The sequence below is a fragment of the Pseudorasbora parva genome, chromosome 6 (genome assembly GCF_024679245.1).
Source record: "Pseudorasbora parva isolate DD20220531a chromosome 6, ASM2467924v1, whole genome shotgun sequence".
Taxonomy (NCBI): Eukaryota; Metazoa; Chordata; class Actinopteri; order Cypriniformes; family Gobionidae; genus Pseudorasbora; species Pseudorasbora parva.
The window spans coordinates 46675348-46702142 of NC_090177.1; the positions used below are offsets into that span (position 1 = coordinate 46675348).

General features: G+C 45.8%; 1 protein-coding gene across 1 annotated transcript; it reads left to right on the forward strand.

Moving 5' to 3' along the window:
• The first annotated feature begins 16719 nt into the window (after nucleotides 1-16719).
• LOC137079538 (uncharacterized) lies at nucleotides 16720-22784 on the forward strand. Its single transcript, XM_067447491.1, has 4 exons — nucleotides 16720-16966; nucleotides 17002-17240; nucleotides 20035-20361; nucleotides 22647-22784. The coding sequence occupies exons 1-4, from the start codon at nucleotides 16720-16722 to the stop codon at nucleotides 22782-22784; spliced, it is 951 nt and encodes a 316-aa protein (XP_067303592.1).
• The last annotated feature ends 4011 nt before the right edge of the window (nucleotides 22785-26795 follow it).

A 26795-nucleotide genomic window follows, 5' to 3' on the forward strand; every position in this document is an offset into this window, starting at 1 on the left:
AACACATAATAAACATTTTACAGTTCATGTTGTCAGTAATCCTTTTTAGAAAGTGCCTCAGCCACAAATGCTCAATAAAGCTGCGTAATTCTTGAAGGTACTACTATAATCTAAATGCTCACATTTCAGAAAATTTATATTTAGGGACTCAATGGGCTAATTCACCCAAACATATAACATTCAGTTATTTACACAGCTTCATGTTATTCTATCCCTTCTTTTTTCCTGAACATAAAAGGTGATTTTGGTCATGTTTGTTAAAAAACATAAAACTGAGTAAATAATGAATTGTTTTTTTTGGGTGAACTAACCTATTATTCACTGTTAATCTCTTTTGCACTTAATGCTAAACTGAAGGAAGTTTGTGTAAACATTCTGAACTTAACTCATGGAGGGCCAATGTCCAGCAGAGGGTCCTTCCTAATTCAACACACCTGAACAATCCCATCAAACCAATGAATAACTGATTACCCAAATGACAAACAGCTGTGCTGGAACTGAAGCCTGCAGGGCAGTAGCCCTCCATGACCTGTCTGAATATCACTGTGCATTTAGAAGCCAGATCACATGCAATAAAATATATTTTAAAATTTGTGTGTAGGTGTTTACATTACACCAGTCATTAACACACACACACTATATATATATATATATATATATTCATCACTTTATAAATATTTATACTATTTTTTTTATATTCCTATTTCAAAGCATCACCAGATATACATAAGGTACTGTGAATGCCTAGAAAAATAATAAAATAATATATATAAACATTTTTTTTAATTCTATATAAAATAATTTCTAGCCATTCACAGTAAATTAGGTGATACTTTCAGATAGTACTATATATACATACATTTATTTATATATATATATATATATATATATATATATATATATATATATATATATATATATATATACTTTGTATTTATAATAAATTCAATTATATTTATTTAAAAAAAATTACACTCCAAATTTGTAAATGATGAAAAGATTCTTAAGTGTCATAATTGTTTTTTTTAATGTCATCTTATTTTTTTGAAATTATTTCTAGAAGATGAAGAAATTGCTCATCTCTTTCTTTTGTCTCCCTCTCTCTCCGTTCCTCTCTTACACTTGCTTCCTGGTGCCATCTCTCTTCTTTTTCTCTTCTTTCACGTTCGTGTCTCTCCTCTCTCTCTTGTGTCTCCCGTTCTCGCCGTTCTTCCTTCTCCTCCATTTCTCTCCATCGTCTCTCCTCCCTCTCATTCACTTCATGCTCTCTTGCTGCTTCCCTCTCCTCCATCTCTCTAATTAACTCCATAATTTCGGTTGCCCGCTTTCTTCCTCTTCCTCTTGCTGGCTGTGGCGTTGCAGAGGATGAAGAGGATGAAGAGGCCACAGCTCAATCTGGGCCAGATGAGGCACTAAGGGCAGGTGGAGTGATGGAGGGTCTGCCCCCAATTGCCTCATCCATGGCACTATACCTCTTCCAGGAGCTGCTGTGGGCTCCCCATCCTCAGTGCTGATGCCACTCTGCCGGCATTTCAGATCCTATACAAATGCACAAACAATACAGATGTAGTGATTTAAACAGCTCAATGACATTTGATTTCTGTTTTAGAAGTAAAAATGTAATCTTACTTTATATTTTTGTTTGAGGTTTTCCCATTTTATTTTTTTTTTTACAAATGTTGCAGTCACGCTGCCTTGCAGGCCCTGCTCCACCACAAAAACCCTGTAGCAAATGCAGACATAAAGAATCAGAAAAGGGCTGTAATAACTGGAATGTTTGAAGTTACAATAATATATATATATAAGATTTAAATACATTTTTAATCTATTTCTGTAGTATACTCACTCAAAGCCTTTGATGGCAGCATTCTGCTTCCCAGTGAAGAGGGCTTCATGAGCCACTCTCCACTGGATAAGCACACGTGTGTGTGTGTGTGTGTGTGTGTGTGTGTGTGCTCATCTGTCCCTGTAACATCAGACAACATTCACGTTACCTCTGTGATTATGTGCTCAATACTACATTTACACATTGAGGTAGTTGCTGGTATATCAACTCGCTTTAAATCCAACGCAAATGTTCCTCAAATTATCAACAGTACTAATGGACAAATAAAATAATAACTAATGCTAAGTAACTTTATGCAAAATTGTTTATTTACATTATTTAAATTTAGCTATGTGAGCAGTGTTGACAACACTGAATTAACAGCACACATATAGGACATGACTCAGATGTCTATTTAATGTCATGATTGCTCATCTGCAATACTCATTGAAGATTTTCCCTTCACACATTTAATAAGAATATTTAAGCTGTATATGTTTTAGAATAAACATTCTAGTGTGAATGCATGAATAGTGTTACTGGCGCTCCCGTTAGCTATACACAATAAAACGTGTTTTTACAGCACAATTACAACTATACTCTTCTGTCTGTCGTCTATACACCTTCAATAATTCAACAGTTTACTCTACAGGAGCTCAACAAATGGCATTTAACACAAGGGAACCGTGATTTTGTTTTGTAATACTCACATTTGAAAACACCCGCGTCGCCTATCTCCGTCATATTCGATAATGACGTATCCTTTCCTGTGGCCTTATGGGAAGGCAGGGATAGAAAAGTATCCGACGATGAGCGCTTCACAATCTGGGCGGAGCGCAGTAGGCCATCCGGGGATTTCTCGCCTACTCTTTTATGACTATTGAGGTTTCGAACATACTACTCCTTTCACGTACTGTTTTCGACCTACTATATTGTAGGTTAGTAGGCATATTCGGACGCAACTTAAGTACACGTACGTCCGAATCTCGAGAGAAATAGTCCAAACGCCTGGTAGTTCTCGCCTACTCTTTTATGAATACTAAGGATTCGGACATACTTTTCGCTCGCCTACTGCTTTTTCCATACTATATAGTAGGGAAGTGTGCGGTTCCGAACGCAGCCTATGAGGCAGCATCAAACAGACCCTAACATTTACTCTATAGTTTCCTGTTATATACCCACATGCACACCAGCCAGAGTATGTTCCTATCTCCCCCTAGAGGCCAGGAAGAACATAACCATCGGTACTAGAAATCTTGTGACAAGCATTGACTGTTACACAGTTTATGTTTTTTCTAGTTTGTTTTCCCTCTCGTGAGTTTTGTTTTGTACTTATGTTTTATTTTGTTAATAAATTATCTATTCTGCACTTGAGTCCTCGCACCATTTCCTTTGTGTTCCCGACCGTGACAACGTGTTTAAATCTACATGTGTTGCCCCTGAGCTCACACACTACATGTGTTAAAATCTAAACGACGTGTTGTCCCTGAGCACACACACTTCATGTGTTAAAATCTACATGTGTTGCCCCTGAGCTCACACACTACATGTGTTAAAATCTACACAACATGTGTTGTCCCTGAGCACACACACTGCATGTGTTAAAATCTACATGTGTTGCCCCTGAGCACACACACTGCATGTGTTAAAATCTACATGTGTTGTCCCTGAGCTCACACACTTCATGTGTTAAAATCTACACGACGTGTTGTCCCTGAGCACACACACTTCATGTGTTAAAATCTACACAACATGTGTTGTCCCTGAGCTCACACACTTCATGTGTTAAAATCTACACGACGTGTTGTCCCTGAGCACACACACTACATGTGTTAAAATCTACACAACATGTGTTGTCCTTGAGCACACATACACACGACACTGGAGATTGCTGGAGACTGTGTAGTTAACGCTGGAGGCGGGTAGGTAACATCGAGGGAGTCCTTAAGGTAAGCAGAAGAGGTTAGTACCTTTCTCTTATGGGTCCTGCACACTGTGCTATTTTTCTAAATCCTTTGCGAATGTCCCTTGTCAGACTGTACGAACATGATCGCCATGTCACACTGTAAGATCTCAGTTGGCATTAATGTCAGACTGCACGATAGTGAAGGCGCGCTAAAAACGGACGCGCGCAAGAAAACTCACCCGGAGTTTTATATCATCAATGAATGACGCGTTCAGTGACAGTGAGCTGCATTACACACGGGACTGAAATGACGGCTACAAAGAAATCTCTAGTACTCGTTTTGGTCATAGTTTGTCTTGAAAAAACAGAGATATTTGACTGTCATCGTAGGAGAAGTCACACTGCAGGATTGTGTGCCAAATCTTCTGACACTGCCAGAATTTCGTCTGAGGTAAAATTTGATCGAAGCGCTCATTAATCAGCTGCCGGTGGATACGTCAAACTAACGACTAAAGACGTCAGATTTTAGCCTAGGATCAGAGGAATCTTTTAGGATTTGCTAAATTTGTCCCAGACGGCCAAATCGTGGCCAAAAATCGCACAGTGTGCACCCGGCTTTAGAGAGACTGGACAGTGACTACGTGGGTGTGTGTGATTGTGGTGGTGATGAGCTGCAGGTGTGTGTGGTTAATAATCAGGTGAGAGCGTGCGCTGTGATTCGGTGACATGGGAGCCTGTGACATTACCCGATGAGTGAGAGGGGGGTCTCTTCGGCAACGCCAGGCTCTGTGGAGGGAGAAACAGAAGGGTGGTGAGACTTTAATAGTGAGACGTGGAAAGTGGGGTGTATCCGAAACTCAGGTGGGAGCTGGAGCTGGTAAGTGACGGGGTTGATCTGCTTTGTGATCGTGTAGGGGCCAATGAACCTGGGACTGAGCTTCCTGTACGGCAGGCGCAATCTGATGTCCCTTGTGGACAGCCATACCTTCTGTCCCGGCTGGAAGGTGGGAGGTTGGAACGCCGAAGGTCAGCTGTCATCTTACGCCTGCGCAGGGCTCGCTGGAGTTGTTGATGAGCTGAGGCCCAGACCCTCTCGCTCTCCCGGAACCAGTAGTCGACTGCTGGTACATCTGATGGTTCCCCCGACCAGGGGAACAACGGGGGTTGGTAACCGAGCATGCATTGAAAGGGTGTTAGTCCAGTGGTCGCTTGTCGAAGGGAGCTCTGGGTGTACTCGGCCCAGCCCAGGAAATGGTTCCAGGAGTTCTGGTGACCATGACAGAAGGTACAGAGGAATCTCCTGGATCTTCCTCTCCGTCTGCCCATTTGTCTGCGGATGGTAACCAAGCAATAGACTTATGGTCACACCTAGGAGCGAGAGGAATGCCTTCCAGACTCGAGAGATAACTCGGGTGTGCCGTGTTCATGGAATGTACTGGAGTCCTGATGGGCAGCCCGGTGAGGCGTTGGCAGAGGCATTGGAGGAGGGCAGGGTTTCCTCGGACCAGGTGATGGGACTCATGAATATCTTGTCTGGCAGAATGGGTTCGGACCGCTCAGGCTTTTCAGACTCGTATGGAAAAAACAAAAGCAACTACTTTCAACAGCTCAGTGGATTCAGTTGCCTTGCTAAAAAAATAGGCCCACTTTCTGTCTGGGGTAAGGTCTGTTGGAATGGTGTGCAAGACCTCATTCAGAATGACTACATCACCACACAGCTTGTCGTCTTTACCATCCAGGGCCAGTTTTTCCACTAAAACTTCCAACTCTGACCACTGGAGTGATTGTCCTTCATGAAGGCTGAGACAGCCAATGTGTGCAAGAACCTGGTCATTGAAGTCAAATTTATCCTCCAGATACAGCACTGCCTTCTCAAAAAATCTGTCCACTAGGCTCCTGAACTGTTCCTGTTGCTGGGGTAAAAGGTTCCTCAGTATTTGTTTTGCTTTGCTGCCATTTGTCTGTGCGCCTTACGATCAGCTGACTGCGCAATCGGTTCATCACAGAGTAAACGTCAATCACAGTAGCACTGTCACTCTCGAGCACCCTAATAGATGAATCAAATTCCTGCATCACATTGTGCATGAATGCAAGGATACATTCAGCTACAGTAAAGTCTAAATTTTCTGCATCACTTGCACCACACACAAATGTCCAGATGATACTTGGGCAGTCCTCCTTTCCCAGGGATACAAAATAAGACTTTAAAGCTGGCCAACACTCTAAAATCCTCTGTATCGCTGGCAGCAAAGACAGCCAGCGTGTGGGGACATGCCTCAGAATCTCCCTGTATTCTGTATTAGTAAATTCACAGAAGTCCTTAAGCAATTCCACTTTTTTAGCAGAACAACTGAATTCACTATACACCTTCAGCACAAAGGACTCCACGTCACACCCTCCAGCACTAAAGACACGATGTGCTGCTTTGACAGTGTTGTTTATGATGTGACACTTGCAATTGCCCTTCACAATTTGTGGGTTGGCTTCTTGGAGTTTCTGGAAAACTGAGTTGTGCCGACCATAATTGCATTATCTGCACCATAGGCACTGATCTGGCTGACAGAAAGTCCATTGTTCTCAGTAATGGACACTATTTGTTTGAATATGGCTTCACTAGATTCGTTGGAGTCGTCGTAAAAGTCTTACAATCCATACTTCATCCCTCGGATGCACAGAAATACTGGACTGTGTAGGGAAACAATTTTGTGTGCCCAGAATTGGATGCATCAGAACATACTGCAAAATAGTGCGCTTTCTGCAGCTCTTCTGCTAATCTTTGCTGACGAAATGGTGCCAACACATTTTCCACTGCAATATCAGAGTCACTGAATATTTTTGCACTGACCTTGTTCCCACAGCCAGTTGACAGGTAGCTATGGCCATGTCGCACACCGTGATAGGTAGCTGTTAATTTGGCGACAGTAATTTTGTCCTCTGAGTTTTTTGTAATCATGAATGATGAAATTGCCTTTGTGTGTCTGGTTACTTGAACGCGACTCTAATGTTTCTTCGTTTTAGCATGGTCATCCAAAGCAGTTTTCGGCTTCATGTTTAACCAGAATTTTAACTGAGCATACGGAGCACGTAGCATATAGTGGATCGCCCGGTGTTTGCTTTAGCCATGTAGAGTATTTGTCATTTTTCATCCAGTCATTATTAAAGTAGGTTGAACATTTCATTTTCTTTTTTACTGGCCTGTCAGTCTTTGTTGACGCATTGTCATCTTCATCCTCCGTCTCGCCACCCATGTTAACACTAACAACAAACGATTTTCACGACGTACAATCTTCTTCACTGCTTCAATTTGCCGCCTGTAGTAACTGGCTAGCAGACAAAACAGATGCGCTAGAAGATGTAGCCTACGTCACATCGACACACCCGACCCGTTCCCGAGCCAATTTTAACGCATTCTACACACGAGACACCCTATGAGAGAGACACCGATTACTCTGTGCATAATGCAAAGGCAATTTCAAGTGAGAAAATAGTCAATTGAACATACATAATCACGTAGCCTTTTGAAAACCGGGACATTCAGTGTCCCGGGAGAGTGGATAATTTTCCTGGGACAGGTTATTAAAAAGAAGGACAATCCCGGTAAAACCGGGAGAGGGGGCAACCCTATAGGGGGGTCACAATATCCGACACAGTCCTGTTCTCCTATCTGAGAGCATAAATAGTTCAGCAATTGAAGGAAACAGTCTTATCTGTCGATGAGTAGAGTTACAGAAGATTAGGTCGACTGTTGTCCTTCACTTGGATGTTTGGTTAATCGCAATGTTTCATGGTAGCAGAGGATGGTTTCACCAACACAAACAGTATGTTTGTGAACATGTAGCTGCCCACAGTCAAAGAGCAAAAAAGTGCCTTACAAACAAATCCTCTACAAAGAGAAAACATAAAATGCAATAACAAAAAATTAAACTAAATTAATTATTTTTAGCTTTAAAGCAATATAATACAAATCAACCTTAAACTTACGTTTGAGCAGGAAACCAACAGTTTCTCAAACAGGATTTGGAAAGAAAGGTTACAAACAACCATGAGGCAGCATCAAACAGACCCTAACATTTACTCTATAGTTTCCTGTTATATACCCACATGCACACCAGCCAGAGTATGTTCCTATCTCCCCCTAGAGGCCAGGAAGAACATAACCATCGGTACTAGAAATCTTGTGACAAGCATTGACTGTTACACAGTTTATGTTTTTTCTAGTTTGTTTTCCCTCTCGTGAGTTTTGTTTTGTACTTATGTTTTATTTTGTTAATAAATTATCTATTCTGCACTTGAGTCCTCGCACCATTTCCTTTGTGTTCCCGACCGTGACAACGTGTTTAAATCTACATGTGTTGCCCCTGAGCTCACACACTACATGTGTTAAAATCTACACGACGTGTTGTCCCTGAGCACACACACTTCATGTGTTAAAATCTACATGTGTTGCCCCTGAGCACACACACTACATGTGTTAAAATCTACACGACGTGTTGTCCCTGAGCTCACACACTACATGTGTTAAAATCTACACGACGTGTTGTCCCTGAGCACACACACTTCATGTGTTAAAATCTACACGACGTGTTGTCCCTGAGCACACACACTACATGTGTTAAAATCTACACGACGTGTTGTCCCTGAGCACACACACTACATGTGTTAAAATCTACACAACATGTGTTGTCCCTGAGCACACACACTTCATGTGTTAAAATCTACACGATGTGTTGCCCCTGAGCTCACACACTTCATGTGTTAAAATCTACACAACGTGTTGCCCCTGAGCTCACACACTTCATGTGTTAAAATCTACACAACGTGTTGCCCCTGAGCTCACACACTTCATGTGTTAAAATCTACACGACGTGTTGTCCCTGAGCACACACACTACATGTGTTAAAATCTACACGACGTGTTGCCCCTGAGCTCACACACTTCATGTGTTAAAATCTACACGACGTGTTGCCCCTGAGCACACACACTTCATGTGTTAAAATCTACACAACATGTGTTGTCCCTGAGCACACACACTTCATGTGTTAAAATCTACACGACGTGTTGCCCCTGAGCACACACACTTCATGTGTTAAAATCTACACAACATGTGTTGTCCCTGAGCACACACACTACCTGTGTTAAAATCTACACAACATGTGTTGTCCCTGAGCACACACACTACATGTGTTAAAATCTACACAACATGTGTTGTCCCTGAGCACACACACTACACGTGTTAAAATCTACACAACATGTGTTGTCCCTGAGCACACACACTACATGTTAAAATCTACACAACATGTATTGTCCTTGAGCACTCACACTACATGTGTTAAAATCTACACAACATGTGTTGTCCCTGAGCACACACACTACATGTGTTAAAATCTACACAACATGTGTTTTCCTTGAGCACACACACTACATGTGTTAAAATCTGCGCAACATGTGCTCCCTTTCAGTCGGTCATGTTCGACGTACGTCGGACGTCACAACAAATTGGGATAATTTCTGGAAGCCCCTATCAGCTTCGAGATATAGAGAACGGGCCATTGACTATTGGCGTGCAAGACTTGCATCTCGCTGCTCCCCGCCGTGCGGGCATAAAGCGGAGGCGATCGCAACGCACTTTTGTCATTCACTTCAGAGCTGAACACGGTGTTGATGAAGAAGACTGTTCCTGCTTCAGCAGAGAGAGAAAGAGAGAGAACAAGAGAAGAGGCTTCTTTGAGTGCTTGATGAGACGGCACGATCAGCGACGGCCGCGAGGTCACTGATACGGTTATAAACTTCATATACTATAGCAAGTGTCAAAATGATTGATGTGACCTTTGACCTACCACGCCCCCTTCGTTCCCCTCCCCCCACAGACCACCCACGTTGTTGTCACCTTTGACCTTGTGTATCCTCTGGGGGGCAATATGACCTTTGAGGTTACATGTTTGAAATACCAGTGATGACTTATGACCTGTGATTGTTTTCGGTAGCGATCAAATGAAAGAATGATGGTTTTTAAATTTGACTCTGTGATTTGAGCTGTGATTTCAGGGAGGTACAGACCAATTGAGGTGCTTTCGCATTCCATGGCGAGTGAAAAAATAAGATTGTATCATTAGGACAACAGGCTTCTCTCTCTCTCTCTCTCTCTCTCTCTTTCTGACACACACACGCACACGAAAATTGGTATATAAAGGGAAATGCATTTCTATTTTGAATGTGATGGAAACAAAATATGTTTACGCTGTATATTTACATTATTTTACTAAAATGTACTGAAAATATAAAACAACTTTTAGAGAGCAGACAAAAAACAGTCCTTTTACATTCATGTATATGCATTAGATGTTTTACAAAAGAAAAACACAGCAGACGGGGACAGGTAGCATTGTATGGACACAGCCTATGTAAAGCTTTAAAGGGGGGGTGAAATGCTGTTTCATGCATACTGATCTTTTTACACTGTTAAAGACTTGGAATCCCATACTAAACATAGACAAAGTTTCAAAAGTTAAGGTGGACGTTTGATGGGAGTATTTCTTTGTCAAAAATACTACTTCCGGTTAGTCATAAGTTTCGGCAAGTTTTTTGAGATCATGCGTCCCCTTTGACGTTAATGGGGGCGGAATTTCCTTGTATGGGCCTTACGGACAATTCTACCGGAAGAGCGTGAGAGAGAGAGAGGGAGAGAGAGAGAGAGGGAGAGAGCGAAAGTAACAGGCTACGCCCATCAAAGCGCTGGCTTGTAGGATGCTGGACAGGTGATGTGCACAATTACAATGTCACCAAAAAAGTGCGTTTTTGGTTGCCAGACCAAGACAGTCCTGCACAGATTCGCCAAAAACCCCGCGTTAAGGCAACAGTGGATGGAATTTGCTTTTCCAGATCAGCAACTGAGTTGCGCGAATGTTTATATCTGTTCGCTGCATTTCGGTGCCGACTGTTTCATAAACAAGGCCCAGCTCGACGCCGGATTTTCCGATCGCCTAATGCTGAAGGATGGAGCAGTCCCAACGATAAAGGTCCCAACGTTAGAACCGCAGGCTGTGAGTTAGACTGCTTCAAATGTCTGTGTTATTGCCTATGCTCATCAAGTAGCCCACACATGATCACGTATAGTTAATTGATCAATGGAGCATGCGATGTGTAGTGCGTGTACATTTGTTTAGCTGGCCACTATATGTGTAACTTTATGTTTGTGTATTGTAAAAGCACTCCAAACAACAATACACAAAGAGTGAGGAAATATGTTGAACTAAATAAGCGCGCTTCTTCATTCAAATGCGCTACTATTCCGTGTCTTTCTATGTAAACACTAACTTAGCCTGCCGTGCAAAACCAGTCCGCTTACTGTCTAAACAAACCACGCGTAAACACACACACACACGTGCACAACTGCACTTCCCACATGTACACCTTCAAAGACAAAAATACGACGACATAATTCAAGTATAAATATGTAAATAACACAAGCCGCTAAGCATATTATATAGTGAGTGTATAACTTGTACCACATAGAGACGTCCTGCTCTAGTCGTTTTTGCTGCTGCTCCTGTTCAACTGCAGCCTCTGGGTCTGATTCCGGATCATAGATGTATGGCTGTATCTGATTAAAAGCCATATTTTTATTTTGAATAAAGTTTTTTTCCCGCTGTTAGGGATGACACAGCTTTACGACGCACTCGACTCAACACAATAGCAGCGGCGCGCACACGTCATTATTTAGCTCCGCCCACACGATACGCCCCCACCCGCTCGGCTTTTTTCGGAAAGACTCGGAACAGCGCATCTTTCTTATACAATTATAAAAAAAATAAAGACTTTTCGGAGATATGCAGGATGCAATGCTACTCTATAGGTTCTCAAGATTGACATGACACTGACTGAAACTGAGTGTTTCACCCCCCCTTTAACAGTCAAAAAAAAAAAAATCAACATATTTTTATAACAGTGTTCTTTTAAAATGAAAAGTTTTAATAAATAATTTTTACATAATTGTAATCGTATTTTTCATCTAAGAGTTGTAATCGTTTAGATGCTTACATCTATTATGCATACAGAAAACTGTATAAAGAAATACAACCCTTTATAAATGGTTTTATAAAGCTTAAACCTAAAGTCTATCGATTACACCATCTGTTCCATTTTTTTACTTTTACACTTAAACAAAACCTTTAAGCAAGATTTTAAATACATCTTTATATATGGTTTTAGATCAAATATGTTTGTATCTTTGACAAAATCAATGCTTTTAGTCTAGGAAAATCATCACACTCAACAATAATGATAAACACATCACTAAAACTCACTGAAACATTGTGAATCAAATATTGATTCTATATTAAAAAAAATTCAGAGAGCAGACAAAAAGTGGTCCTTTTACATGATTACATTAAATGAATGTATTACAAAGAAAAAGTACAGTTTAAAGTTGAAAATCATTATCTCTCGTAGTTGGTGAAATTGAAGCAAACTCTGGGGCACTTTCACATGTTTGGTTTCCTACATGTTTTATGGAGGCTTTCCATGGACATGATGACTTCTGTACTGTAGCCAGAGGTAGCCAAAGTCAAAAACTTTACTCAAGTAAAAGTAACAATCGTAATAGTTACTTGAGTAAGAGTAAAAAAGTATTAGATGAAAAAACTACTCAAGTACTTAGTTACTAGTTACTTTCGATCTGATTGATAAGATCCAAAAACCCTGAATTTCAGACTACTTAGAGAGCTTTCACACACCTCCAAATATATATATATATATATATATATATATATATATATATATATATATATATATATATATATATATATATATATATATATATATGTGTGTGTGTGTGTGTGTGTGTGTGTGTGTGTTTAATGGTTAAACAGTGTAAATTAATGGTGTGCTGGGCTAACCAAAGCTCTTTTTAAAACATACTTTGTTTTTATATTTTTATAAGTATATGCATTCTTAAAAATACAGTCCCATTTTTAAATGTATGTATACACTGCAGACTGTTGTCTGTCCGGATATGTGTATAAATGCAAGATGTCACATTAGGCTATTCAATTTGTTTCGATGAGATCAGGCTAAAGCCTACCTATATGTTTAGCCTACCTATGGCAACGTTTTTGCAAACCACAAAATATGTACCAATACGTACATATTGCAACAGTTTCAAAGTGAAATGTCCACTGGGTGGCGCTAAAAGCATATTTTTTTTCCAGAACAGATTTGCGTGAATCTGACATGTTTTGTTACGTTGTGTTTTTAACGTAGCCTACACCCACACTAAACCTACCCCAAAGTGTTAACAAAACAAATGTGACAAAAATAAAATTGTGTCCATGTATTTTTAGCTTGTGTTTAGAACTCGTCTTTGAGCTCTTTTATCATGACTCGCTCGTTCTTCATGGGGTTCGTTCTCAAGCTTTTCGTATTGCAAATACAAATCTGTATCAGCTGAGCTATCGAGCAAATCTGGTGAATCAGAAAAGCAGAACATGGAGCTGTGACGCAAAATTCAAGATGTTTTAGTTTACAAACCATAGACTAAAAAAATGCAGTTTTTCTGCCTATAGTGTTAATTTCTGTTGGAATTCCTGCAGTGTGTATTGGTACGTATTTTGTGGTTTGCAAAAATGTTGTCATAGGTACATTTTGCCAATGAGGTTGCTTGTTTTATGAGAAAAAAAAGATATGTAAATGTGCAGATGTGAACATTTGTTTGTGGACCTGTGTTCGGAGGATTCAAACGATTTGTCAATGCTTGCACAAGAGCGCATATGAGGAAAACACTCGGACAGTGTGTGAAATAGTATTACAATAAAGGAAAAGTGCCCATAGTTACCAAATTACCATTAATAGTGTTCAAATATAGGCATCATTGTTACTCTTACCGCTGTTTTCTCAGGTTGGAGCTGGAATTATTGTATGCTGAGATGACAGTTCATTTTGGTGCATTAAATTCTTTTTGACATCTTGGACTGAAAACAGGCTGAACTTGAGGCCACGCACGGGTGATCTGCCGTAGCTCACACACATCTCTCTCTGCTTCGTCCATCATTTTCTGACTAAACGCGCGCTAATTTTATGCGTGTGATGCATATCCACCTCTCGCGAAGCAGCCTCTCCAACGTTTCGCGAGACTTGCGAACAAGTCATAACTTATTTTAAAATATATAATTGACCCTTCGCTAAGCCCCGCCCCCCGTAGTTACTGTTGCTACGCCTGTCAAGCTTTCGCGCCTGGCACGTCTATTACAGTATGTATGCGCCGGTGTCAGACATTTCCGAGGAGATAATTAGTCATTTCTGGTGAACAGGGGAAATATCTGAGAGAGTAGTATCTGCAGTATGTATTTGCGGGATATATCCGCGACATATTATGCAACCGATTACAGAATAATTTCAATAAAATTGAAGCTAAAGCCTATGGTCTCAGCGCAATCAGCAGCTGCCTCATATGTATGTTCATGCACAACAGGGTAAGTAAAATGAGAAAATAATCGAATAATTATAAATCAAACAACTTATCAATAAATCTTGTGGAATAAACACAAGACATTAGCCTGAAAACTTTGCAATGATTCTCCGGCTTAACGTTATATTTAGCGCGCCGGGCTACTGCTCACATGTCGTGTGTCTATAATCTACTCCTTGGACCTGGCACTAGCCTGAGATTCTGACCTGAGCCATTCATCAAAAACCACACATTTACTGAAACCTTATAACAGAAAGCCAGTCTCTCAAACATGATGGGTTTTATTAATATTATAAACACAGCCACTGCAACAATCCTCATGCTGAAGGTCTTAATTTGCACACATTTTGTCTAAACAAAACTACAATACAAAACTAATAAATAAAGCTAAGACAGTTCTTTTTATAGTCTATATACTGCATCATATGTAATAACTTGCATCAGTCAAAAACCTCATGTATTTTCAGTTTGTTGAAGCAAACGTAGGTGTTTTTGTTAATCCTGACGACATTTAACGTTGTGAATGGGGTCTCACACACACTGTTTGATTCAAGGCTGGTATTTCTTACCTTCAGTTTTATTTTTTGGGGAAGGAAAAAAAAATACACCATCTGTCCAAACTTTTAGGATAGGCATCAGATTTGCACAATCCATGCGCACAGATTTGCATCGGCATGTTTCCCTCGCTCGAAAGCTTGACAGACCTTCCGTGCCTAGTTACGGTTGCTAAGCCACGATTGGCCTGTGGTGGTATTTGGGCGTGGCTTAGCGAAGGGTCAATTAATTATCACCATTGACATTAGCGGAGGAACACCACCGAATGTAACGAAGTAAAAGTACAGTTTTTTCACAAGAAATGTACTTGAGTAAAAGTAAAAGTACCCATTTTTAAATATACTCTGAAAGTACAAGTTACCCAAAAAATGTACTCAAGTAAATGTAACGAAGTAAATGTAATTTGTTACTACCCACCTCTGACAGTAGTTGTGCATCCCAGACATCTAAACACGGCATTTTTTACATTTTCAAAAATGTAATAATAAATAATTTAATGTAATTTATAAGCTGTTTTTTACATGGGTCAAATTTTATCAGGGGAATACCTGAACCGCATTTTAAATGAATTGTTTATAAATAAAATTAAATACACAATGAATAATAACAAATATGTTACTAAAATTAATTGAGTTTAGTTCTAGTTTTAGCTAAATATAAAAATTTAAATACCATACATTTTCAAAGAGTTGAAGAAGATAAAAAGTAAATAGTTTAAGTTGAAACCCCCTGGGATCCTCCAGGGTACTCCACTATGAAATAAATGCTTCAGACCCTCTCTGGACATGAGGGGTAAGATGAGCCTCTGTGCACCATGTCACAGCACATGTTAAGTTAGTCTGCCAACGCCTTTCCAGAGCCAATATTTTGTTTGTACTCATTTTATTTCAAAGAATAATCTTTAAAGTTTAAATTAGATCTAAATCAAATCTTAAAAGTCTGAATAAAGTCTTCTAAAGTAATCTTCTTAGTCTTCCTATAAGACAACTGTGTAACATCTGATGCCACGTTGTAGAAATGATTTCCTTAAATTCCCACTAAAGTAAGTATATTTCTTACTAAAATCGTCTGTTCTAAAACTTTAGCTTGTTTAAAATTTTAAATCTTAGATCTTATTTTTACAAATATTCAAGCAGGTCTTGATTAATAACCATTAACAATGGATGAACCTATGCAATGAAACACGTTTGTCACAAATCTGTATGTTTAAAAAAAAAAAAAAGTAGAAATATGTCATTTGTTTTTAATAGATTCCTATTATGTGGGAAGTCAAGTGACACACAGTCATTAATGGCAGCTTCAGGCTATAGGTGATGTGGTGATTTGAAGACCAGATGTTTCTCTTTGGTCAATGGAAAGAGCCGCGGGACGAGCGGTAAGTGAGTGGGTTGGAAGCAGATTAATAACACCTGTCTCTTGTTCCAGTAATGAGCGCGGAGAGGGTACAAAACATCGGTGGAACCGGAGATCGAGGAGAGAGAGAGTCGGACTGTTGGTGCGACACACACAAGAGACTGAGTTGAACCCGGAAGCCGGAAGTGCTGTGAACCGGAAGTGATTATTGAGTTTGACTGAAGGCACACATTGAGTGTGTTATTGACTTTGCTTTACAATAATAAAAGAGAAGCATCAACAGTCCAGCCGACCCCTGTGTCCTCTTCCTTCCTTACTATATCGAACTTACTACACTGGTGCCGAAACCCGGGAAGGAAGCAGGACAGCGCCGCCGCCATGACAACACCAACGCCCTCCGCCACGCCGTTTGCGGACATCATCACCTCTCTCGCGGCCCTCCATCAGGAGCAACACCAATCCATGCTGGACCTGCGGGCAGACCAGGAGCGCCGCTTCGAGGCCATTGTCCGCGGCCAGCAAGAGGACCGCGAGAGGTTCCGGAGCTGGATAGACCGGGAGGTTCGCACCGAAGCCGCCGGGCTCGCCAGCGCACCGGTCCACGTGCCCCTACACAAGATGGGGCCACAGGACGATCCCGAGGCCTTCATCGACCTCTTTCAGAAGGCAGCGGAGGCCTGCGGGTGGCCCCGGGCACAGTGGCCGGTGCGCCTCATACCACTGCTCACTGGAGAAGCCCAGGCGGCCGCCCAACAACTGCCGGTGGCGAACCTCCTGGATTATGAAGATCTGAAGAGGGCCATCATCCAGCGGGTCGGCCGGACCCCCGAGCAGCATCGTCAGCGGTTCCGCTCGCTGGAGTGGGGTGAGGCCGGTCGGCCCTTCGCGATGGCCCAACAGCTCCGGGACTGCTGGGGTCGGGCGGGGATAACGGTTCCGGTTCCACCCCCCCTCCGCGCTCATTTTCCAACCCACTCCCCGCCGCAGGGGCGGCGGGCAGGCCTGGGCTGGCCTGCTGGCGGTGCGGCGACCCGGACCATTTTGTGGACCGATGTCCGATGATGGACATCGGGACAATGATCCGGGTCCCGGACTTCCAGCGGACCACCCCTGATCAAGCAGGAGAGTACCAAATTCCTGTGAGTATCAAGGGGGGTACATATCAGGCCTTGGTGGATTCAGGATGTAACCAAACCTCGATCCATCAAAGCCTGATGCAGCCTGGGGCATTGGATACAAGCCGCATGGTTAAGGTGCGGTGTGTGCACGGGGATGTGGTGGAATATCCGGTTGTCCCAGTCACGATACAGTTTAGGGGAGAAAATCATAGTGTTGAGGTGGCGGTTAGTCCCCACCTCTGGCATCCGCTAATTCTGGGGACGAATTGGCCCGCCTTTCCGGCGTTATTGGGGTCGTTATGTGCGGATGCCGCTTGGGAGAACAAGGCTAGGAACGGGGCGGTGCGTGTGCAGGTTGGCGAGACTGATACGGGGCCCTCGGGAACCGCTTCAGAGGAACCGAGCGGGGTCGAGAGACTGATTCTCTCGGACCGCGATGACTTCCCTCTGGAGCAGTCTCAAGACGAGACCCTAAAACATGCTTTCCAGCAGGTCCGCACTATCGACGGTCAGTCCCTCCAACCCGCATTGCCCGTCACGTATCCTTATTTTGCCATAATTAAGGACAGGTTGTATCGAGTGACCCAAGACGCTCAGACAAAAGTGGATACAACCCAGTTGTTAGTACCAAAGAGCCGCCGGGAAATGCTTTTCCAGGCGGCTCACTCTAACCCGATGGCGGGCCACCTGGGACAGGCGGCCACGCTGAATCGTTTAATGACCCGATTTTTTTGGCCAGGCATTCATGACAATGTGCGCAGGTGGTGCGCGTCTTGTCCTGAATGTCAGTTGGTGAATCCACTGGCCGCCCCAAAAGCGCCATTGCGCCCCCTTCCATTAATGCAGGTCCCCTTCGAGAGAATTGCGATGGACCTCATCGGGCCATTAGAGCGATCCGCACGCGGACATCGTTTTGCGCTAGTTATCGTGGACTACGCAACACGATATCCGGAAGCAGTGGCTCTCCGCAACATCTCTGCGAAGAGTGTTGCGGACGCACTGTTTCGTTTAATCTCCCGAGTGGGGATTCCGAAAGAAATCCTCACTGATCAAGGCACGGCGTTTATGTCACGCACGTTAAGCGAATTGTACGGATTATTGGGCATTAAATCCATTCGGACAAGCGTCTATCACCCACAAACAGACGGCTTGGTCGAACGATTTAATCGCACTCTTAAATCCATGATCCGTAAATTCGTACAGGAAGACGCCAAAAATTGGGATCGGTGGCTAGAACCCCTCTTATTTGCTGTGCGGGAGGTCCTGCAAGCCTCCACGGGGTTTTCCCCCTTCGAGCTTCTCTACGGACGGCAGCCCCGGGGGGTGCTGGACGTCCTACGAGAAACTTGGGAGGAGGGACCTTCTTTGGCCAAGAACGAAATTCAATATGTGCTGGACTTGCGAACAAAACTCCACACTTTGGGGCGGCTATCTAGGGAGAATTTGTTACAAGCCCAGGACCGCCAAAGCCGGTCGTATAACAGGGGTACGAGACTACGCAAATTCACACCGGGAGAGAAAGTGCTCGTATTACTCCCTACATCGAGCTCTAAATTAATGTCAAAGTGGCAGGGGCCGTTTGAGGTCGCACGACAGGTTGGAGACCTCGATTATGAAGTGATACGGTCCGATAGGAACGGGGCACGTCAAATATACCACCTCAATCTCCTGAAGAAATGGAATGAGGTGGAATCAGTGTTGTTGGCAACGGTGATCGGGGGAGAGGATGATCTCGGGCCAGAGGCAAGCATCAAAGCACAATCGGTCGCGCTGGCCCCTGGGGGAGATCACCTCTCACCGTCCCAACTCACTGATCTATCAAAACTACAGGCGGAATTCGCCGACGTGTTTTCGCCCCTACCGGGACGTACCAACTTAATCCAGCACCATATCGAGACCGAGCCGGGCGTGGTAGTTCGCAGCCGGCCGTATCGTTTACCTGAACACAAGAAAAAAGTAGTTCAGGAAGAATTAGGGGCAATGCTCGATATGGGAGTAATAGAGGAGTCCAACAGTGACTGGGCGAGCCCGATCGTTTTGGTCCCTAAGACCGACGGCTCGGTCAGGTTCTGTGTGGACTACCGCAAGGTGAACGCAGTGTCGAAATTCGACGCGTATCCAATGCCGCGGGTTGACGAGTTGCTTGATCGGCTGGGCACGGCTCGATTTTATTCGACATTGGACTTAACGAAGGGCTATTGGCAGATCCCCTTGTCTCCATTGTCCAAAGAAAAGACAGCTTTCACCACGCCGTTTGGATTGCACCAATTCGTCACGCTTCCTTTCGGTTTGTTCGGGGCGCCCGCTACCTTTCAGCGCCTCATGGACAGGATTTTGCGTCCCCATGCCGCATATGCTGCTGCCTATCTGGACGATATCGTGATTTACAGTCACGATTGGCAGCGGCATATGCAGCATGTTAGGGCGGTGTTGAGGTCGCTGAGGGGAGCGGGGCTCACGGCCAATCCGAAGAAGTGTGCAATTGGGCGGGTGGAGGTAAGGTATCTGGGCTTCCACTTGGGTCAGGGACAGGTGCGTCCCCAAATTGATAAGACCGCCGCAATTGCAACCTGTCCGAGACCCAAGACCAAAAAGGAGGTAAGGCAGTTCTTGGGGCTGGCGGGATATTATAGACGGTTTATACCAAATTATTCGGACCTCACCAGCCCTCTGACTGATCTTACTAAAAAAGGGGGTTCCAGATACGGTCCAATGGACGGAGCCGTGCCAGCAGGCCTTCACCCGAGTTAAGGCTGCTCTATGTGGCGGGCCGCTTTTACACTCCCCTGACTTTTCTCTCCCTTTTCTGTTGCAGACTGACGCGTCGGACAGGGGGCTGGGCGCAGTCCTGGCCCAGGAGGTGGAGGGGGGAGAGCGGCCGGTGCTGTACATTAGCCGTAAGCTCTCAAAGAGAGAGGCTAAGTACAGCACCATCGAAAAGGAGTGCCTTGCCATCAGGTGGGCCGTTCTCACCCTCCGCTACTACCTTCTGGGGCGGGAGTTCACCCTCTGTTCGGACCACGCTCCTCTCCAATGGCTCCACCGCATGAAGGATACCAACGCGCGGATCACCCGTTGGTATCTAGCTCTTCAGCCTTTTAAGTTCCAGGTGGTCCACAGGCCGGGTGCTCAGATGGCTGTGGCCGACTTCCTCTCCAGAAATGGGGGGGGGGGGGGGGGGGGGGGGGGGCTGCAGGCCGGACGGCTCCCCGGCCTGAGTCGGGCGGTGGGGGTATGTGGCAAGGGGGGCGTGGTTCAGCGAGGTCTGCAGCGGGAGAAAGAGCCGCGGGACGAGCGGTAAGTGAGTGGGTTGGAAGCAGATTAATAACACCTGTCTCTTGTTCCAGTAATGAGCGCGGAGAGGGTACAAAACATCGGTGGAACCGGAGATCGAGGAGAGAGAGAGTCGGACTGTTGGTGCGACACACACAAGAGACTGAGTTGAACCCGGAAGCCGGAAGTGCTGTGAACCGGAAGTGATTATTGAGTTTTACTGAAGGCACACATTGAGTGTGTTATTGACTTTGCTTTACAATAATAAAAGAGAAGCATCAACAGTCCAGCCGACCCCTGTGTCCTCTTCCTTCCTTACTATATCGAACTTACTACAAAGACCCTAAAAGGTTTGTTTTGTTGTTGTTTTTTCTTTTCAACCAGAATGATTCTAAAAATGTGAGGTCTTCAGAAGTCATGACTTCCGGGGTTAATGGGTCTCCTGGGAATACTTATTTGACCTTAAAACCAAAGATTTAGCTGGTGGCTTCTGACACAGTTATTTGGTACTTTTGTAAAAGTCATAGTTTCATGCTACGTTTACCAGCCTAAGTATTTTTTAACTATCATATCAGGCATGTTATAATCATGCAGTACAAGGATTCAGATGAAGCTTCTTATCAAACAAAGAAAATATTTATTTTTCACTTGTGAGTATGTTTCAACATGAGTTATACAATATTTGCACGCTAGTATCACGCTTGCCGTTTTAATAGTCTTTACAATAGTTGTAGCCTAGAAATCTAGACGCACCCTAGCGGCAGTAAATTTAATTTGCCCGCAAGTGTCGTCTAGGAACTCTCAATACCCTTCTGAGCTGTATTCCTCAAAATCTGGACGGGCCAATCACATCATGTATAGAGTCGGCGGGCGGGGCCATAATGACGACGGCCGAGTTGCGTTTGCGTGCTTCTAGTAAACACAGAAACTGGCGAACGGCGGCGGTCTTTCGAATCAGCTCTGACCGCGACTCTGGAAGACTTGGAGTTAAGCTTTTCTCTGAGAAATGAACAAAGAGCGGCACTGAAGTCATTCTTAAAAAGGGAAGATGTGTTCGGGGTTTAGCCGACCGGATACGGCGAATGTTTAATCAGTCAGCGAGCTCCGCTTCACCTTCGTTGCTCTGGTTGGTGTAGCGCTATCCTATCGCGTGCAGAGGGACCGTTTATCCCGCCCCTCGGATTGAGCTGTCTATGGTGAGTTTCCAGACCAAACATCTTGATGTGGGTCTGGCTTGTCAGGCTACTATAGTTGCCTTATGCATCCCAATCCAGCTAAGTTATCAGTTGTTTATTACCACTGTCTTTTTACTTAGTATTCTTTAATTATTATCATCTCAATTAAATAGATATCGATTAAAGCTCATTGGCATTGCTTCTTCCCTATACAGATACAATCCAAACATGTTCTTTGTAGGAATTATGTGGGCACACAACTGCGTAAATTCAAGAGGCCTACAGTAAGAAAGCAGTGACATTGGATAAGAAAAATTTCCACTTTATGGTGATATGCCTTTTCCTCTCATTGCCTATTCTTAGTCGTATGATCAAGATTACTGTTTACATTTTATTAATTCGTCTGTATATGTTTTTAGGTAAAGAGTCCTTTCTGGTTGTTGTCAGTGCAAGTTTGTGCAAATCATTTTAAGCTTCTTTATTAAATGTATGACCAAACGTCCCCGGTTACGACTGTTACCTTAGTTCCCTGAGAACAGGGAACGAGACGCTGCGTCAGCTGACGCTATGGGGAACGCCTCCAGCGTGACCGGTGTCTGAGCTACTATCAAATCACAGCAATCCTATTGACCGGCGACAGCCTATGATGTCATCAAGGTGCGACCAGGAAGTATATAAGGGCGCCTTGCAAACATGACACCAGCTTCTTCGTCTGAAGGGACTGTTCGAAGGCAGGCCCCGAGGCATGACAAAAGTGACGCAGCGTCTCGTTCCCTGTTCTCAGGGATCTAAGGTTACAGTCGTAACCGGGGACGTTCCCTTTCGAAAGGGAACTCGAGCTGCGTCAGCTGACGCTATGGGGAACGATATACCCACGCCGCCATGCCGAGGGGAGTGCATGCCTACTGGCCGTGACAACTGTCAGGACAAGCAAATTCAACTGAAATGCCTGAACCACTCCCCCTCTGGTCACATTTAGGCTGTCAGTGACAGCATTCCCTACGGTCATTACCCGAGCCATGGCCTTGGGGCACCTTCATGTACCCTATCCCGGCCGCTCAATGGCCTGGAACCAACCTGTTCGACAGAAGGGGTTCCTTTAAGGGAATGTGGCTAGGGGGCCACCGAGGGCGCCCCAGCCAGTCACTATTCGGGAAGAACTTCACCGAATGCCACCAGGGAGGCTTGACCTGGCGTCACTATGCGGGACACTTCCGTCTGCCAGCCCAGTCTGTTAACATCAGAGTCTCTGCAAACTCGCCTCTGGAGAGGCATCCAGCTGAGGGACTGCGAACTGGCAGTGTCCGCCTCAGGCCGGACCTCAGAGACGGGCTATCCTGGAGAACAGCGCTCAGCGTAGTGCTTTCCGACCCTTGCTAGCGAGGGGAGTCAGCTGCTCGATCCTAGGATCTACCGAGCACATACATTACAGGGGTGCTCAGGAGGCCTGAGAAGGCCCACAGGCTGATCTCGCAGGGAGGCCTCGAGGGGCCTACGACCAACTGACCAGGCCCAGGCGGCCGTAAGCTCACAGACAACCCTCATAAGAGGGGAGCCCTTAAGCCTGCCTGGTAGGTACCATGCTGTAGGCAACCTATGCAGGTCCCTGTCCTGTAGGGACCGCATAGCAGCAGTGTAAACTCGTCGTGCTAGAGTATGCGCCCGCCATCAGGTGCTGCCGGCTAGGACTGAAGCCTGATGGCAGGAACCACTAGCTGTCAGCTTGAGCCAGTTATGTGTCTCCGTCCAAGGAACTCGTTCCCCCAGGCTACTCGTAGCCGGCACTGAGGCCGGGGAACGACCTCAGGGACGCCTGGTGAGGCCTGCTACCTGATAGCAGACCATGCTAGCCGCCCTGGCTAGCAACCATGCTCACTGTCATAGGAACCGGAAACCGGGGCTCACCCTCCGGGAGGCCTAGCGAGGCCTAATCCCTGTCACCCAGTGGCCGAGGCCCTGGACCACCCCCTCAGGGAAAGCCAGATGAGGCCTGCTGCAACCCAGCAGGCCCTCCGGGAGGCCTGGTGAGGCCTGCTACCTGCCATCTGGTGACTGGAACCCAGGAACACCCCCTCAGGGGAGGCCAGAGGAGGCCTGCTGTACCTCAGCAGGCCCTCAGCGAGGCCTGAAGAGGCCTACTACCTGTTATTCAGCGCTAGTTCCCTGGAGTACCCCCTCAGGGAGAGCCAGATGAGGCCTGCTGCATCCCAGCAGGCCCTCAGGGAGGCCCCGTGAGGCCTACTACCTGTCATCCAGTGACTGAAGCCCAGGAGCAACCCCTTGGGGGAAGCCAGACGAGGCTTACTGCTACCACAGCAGGCCCTCAGGGAGGCCTGGTGAGGCCTACTACCTGCCGTCTAACACCTGAAGCACGGGAATACCCCCTCAAGGGAAGCCCGGCAAGGCCTGCTGCACCCCAGCAGGCCCTCAGGGAGGCCTAGGGAGGCCTACTAACTGGGCTTGTAGCCATGCCAGCGACGAATGCTCGCTGGCAGGTTGGATGAATGCTGGCCGCTCCAAGTCGGCTGACAGTGGCTGTCTGCTTGGCTGACGAAGACCTAGACATCCAATTACCACCTGGGGACTCACCCCAGGGAGGCCATGATGGGCCTGCTTGTCGACGAGGTACTGCTGAAGCCGACATCGTCGGGGATATTCCTCCCAGACGCACATTGGCTCGATGTCGCGACTCACCCGCAAGAAGACCTGCTGAGTCCATTGCCAGGACTGCCCAAGCTGGCTGCTCACAGCCAGCTGGTAACCCATGCTCCTCCCAGGGCTGGCTTCATCCCAGAGGCTCACAGGGTCCTCCATGCGATGACGCAGTCCCATCCGGCAGTGCCTACAGACATAGCCTAAACACATTGCCAAAAGCAGTGTACTCAGCAGAAAGTACCTAGACCCTCAAAGCGAGGGGAGTACAACTTACGTCACCTGCGTCGGGGCGTCCGCTCTTCCTTCATGCAGCGGCCTACCGTTCACGATAGGGCGTCAGCCATGGCAATGCTTCGGCTTCCAGGGGAGCATCCCACCGAACCATCACGAAGCACGCAGGTTGCGAGTGCAGCTCAACCCGAGCCCTAAAAGGTGGAGCAGAAGACACAGAGCAGAGGGCAAAAAATATTCACAAATATGCTACCCACCGGCCCAACATCCAGGATGGGGCCAGGGGCCGCCAGAAGGTGGCAGCCACAACAAGCTCTGGAAAGCGGGGTTTTCGCAAAACTAGCCCACCCGCGTACAAGCGTGAGAAGCCAAACCCCGCCCCACGACCACTGGCTAAGTCGCTGTTCATTCTGCTTCACACCAACCTGCATTACTAAAAACCCCAAAACGCAGAGAAGGGGGCGGGCCTTGGCCGGATGACTCTAATGTCAGAGGAGGCTAACTAGGGATGCGAAAGAAAATGCCCTGCAATATTCAAACCGAGGGCCTCGGGCGATAATTACTTTCCTTCTTTGGAAAGAAATGCCCCCCATCCCGAAAAGCCTAGGCCAACAGATACGGCGGCCCGGAGAGGGCCAGCCTACATAAGAGTATTATACGCGGCTCGGGGAGCGAAAAAACCTCAATAATACTCCGTCCAAGCCCTGCGAGGCTAGACATAAATCTGTAGTTCGTGAGTCAGCCTAAACTCACCCTCCCGTCTATGAAATTCCACGAGGGGCAACGTTGACCGCTTTACCCTGGGGTGGCTAAGAGCTTCCAGTTTGACTAGGAGAGCACACTCGCCTAAAACAACAGCACATTCCCACAAGAATGAGCGGTTGCCTCCATACTGCTTCATCACACAGAGAGAAGGCAAAAACTGTTCGCACAGTTGTACATACAATGGCGGCTATTCTCTTCTAGCAAAGCTAGCTCTAAACATACCACATAATGGCATCTAAAAAATCGTTCTAGCCACCGGACAGGGGAACTACAGGGCCCTATGGTGTCCTCCATCGATACCGTGATCCCCAAACCCTCGGCGGGGAGCATGAAGTCTCACACAACATAAATAATAAATGTTTCCCTCACAAGGGGGACTTACCAGCTCGCCTCCTGCGCGACGATATCCACGCATAAGTTTTACTCACAGTATGCATGCTTAGGAGCGCCATTGCCTGAGGGTGCGCTTCTCACAGCCCAGCCAGGCGGGGTCTAGAGTATCATCGTCATGGCCCCACCCAGGGCCGGATGTAAGAAGCGCCTGGGGAGACAATGAAGAAGAGCAGTAAATTAGATGTAATTCTTAACTCACCCACCTAAGGGAGGGATATTTCATTCACGCCAAAAGCGTTGTGAAACTATTCCTCTTCTGTGGGAGTCCGCCTCTTTGCGCCTCGCCTTTAACCGCGGGGAGCATGAGAGGCGATATTGGCACTCAGGCCCCATCACTGGTCCGTAGACCGTGATGTCTCCCGCCTGCCTGGGACCCGGATCTCCGCGGTGTGCGGGTCCTCGGACACCACCACCCGCGCTTCTGCGACACTGGCGCGTCAGGGTATTTTCCCTGATTGAGATCGCTCAGCAGGTCTTCCCAGTACACTTGCAAGACCGACATGGTGTAAAAATGGCACCAGGCTGACCCGCTGCCGTGTATGCCCCGCCATCTACACTTCTTGAAACATAGTTGAAAGGTGTTCCCGCCTACCCGGATCTTTCTAGATTATTCTTAACGGCAATCCGGGGCGAGAACACATACCCATATCCACCCATCCTCCAAACATCAGCGTTTACCACCCGCTGATGTCCGTTAATACACTGAAAATGGGTTCTTCCATACCCTCACGATCTCAGTCAGGAGATCAGGAAGGAATGGAAAAGCTCAACTGAGCCGACGGTTTTATGGCCGGGGAGAAATCGATCGTTCCATTTAAACGATCTTTCCTTTAATGCGCCCGCATGACGGCCGCAGCCTGCATGCAGCACACTCATAACAGCCATCGGCTCAGCATACACGGTCAGGATGGCCGAGAAATTTATTTCCCTTCTCACCAGCCATCCCTACGAGCATTCGTGATTAATCTCGTCAGTCACTAGATCGCCGGAGGGAAACATCCCCTCGCGGCGATCGGCGACCCCCATCCGAGGGACTGTGACGTGCATCCGCGCTCAGCCTCGACGTGAGCGGGGACCACATCAC

Excerpts from the sequence above, each read along its gene's own strand:
- LOC137079538 (XM_067447491.1), top strand. The coding sequence starts at position 16,720 with ATGGGGCCACAGGACGATCCCGAGGCCTTCATCGACCTCTTTCAGAAG. Across the intron at positions 17,241-20,034 it reads CAGGAGAGTACCAAATTCCT|ACTGACGCGTCGGACAGGGG; the intron begins GTGAGTATCAAG and ends TTTCTGTTGCAG. Across the intron at positions 20,362-22,646 it reads CGGGTGCTCAGATGGCTGTG|GCTGTCAGTGACAGCATTCC; the intron begins GCCGACTTCCTC and ends GGTCACATTTAG.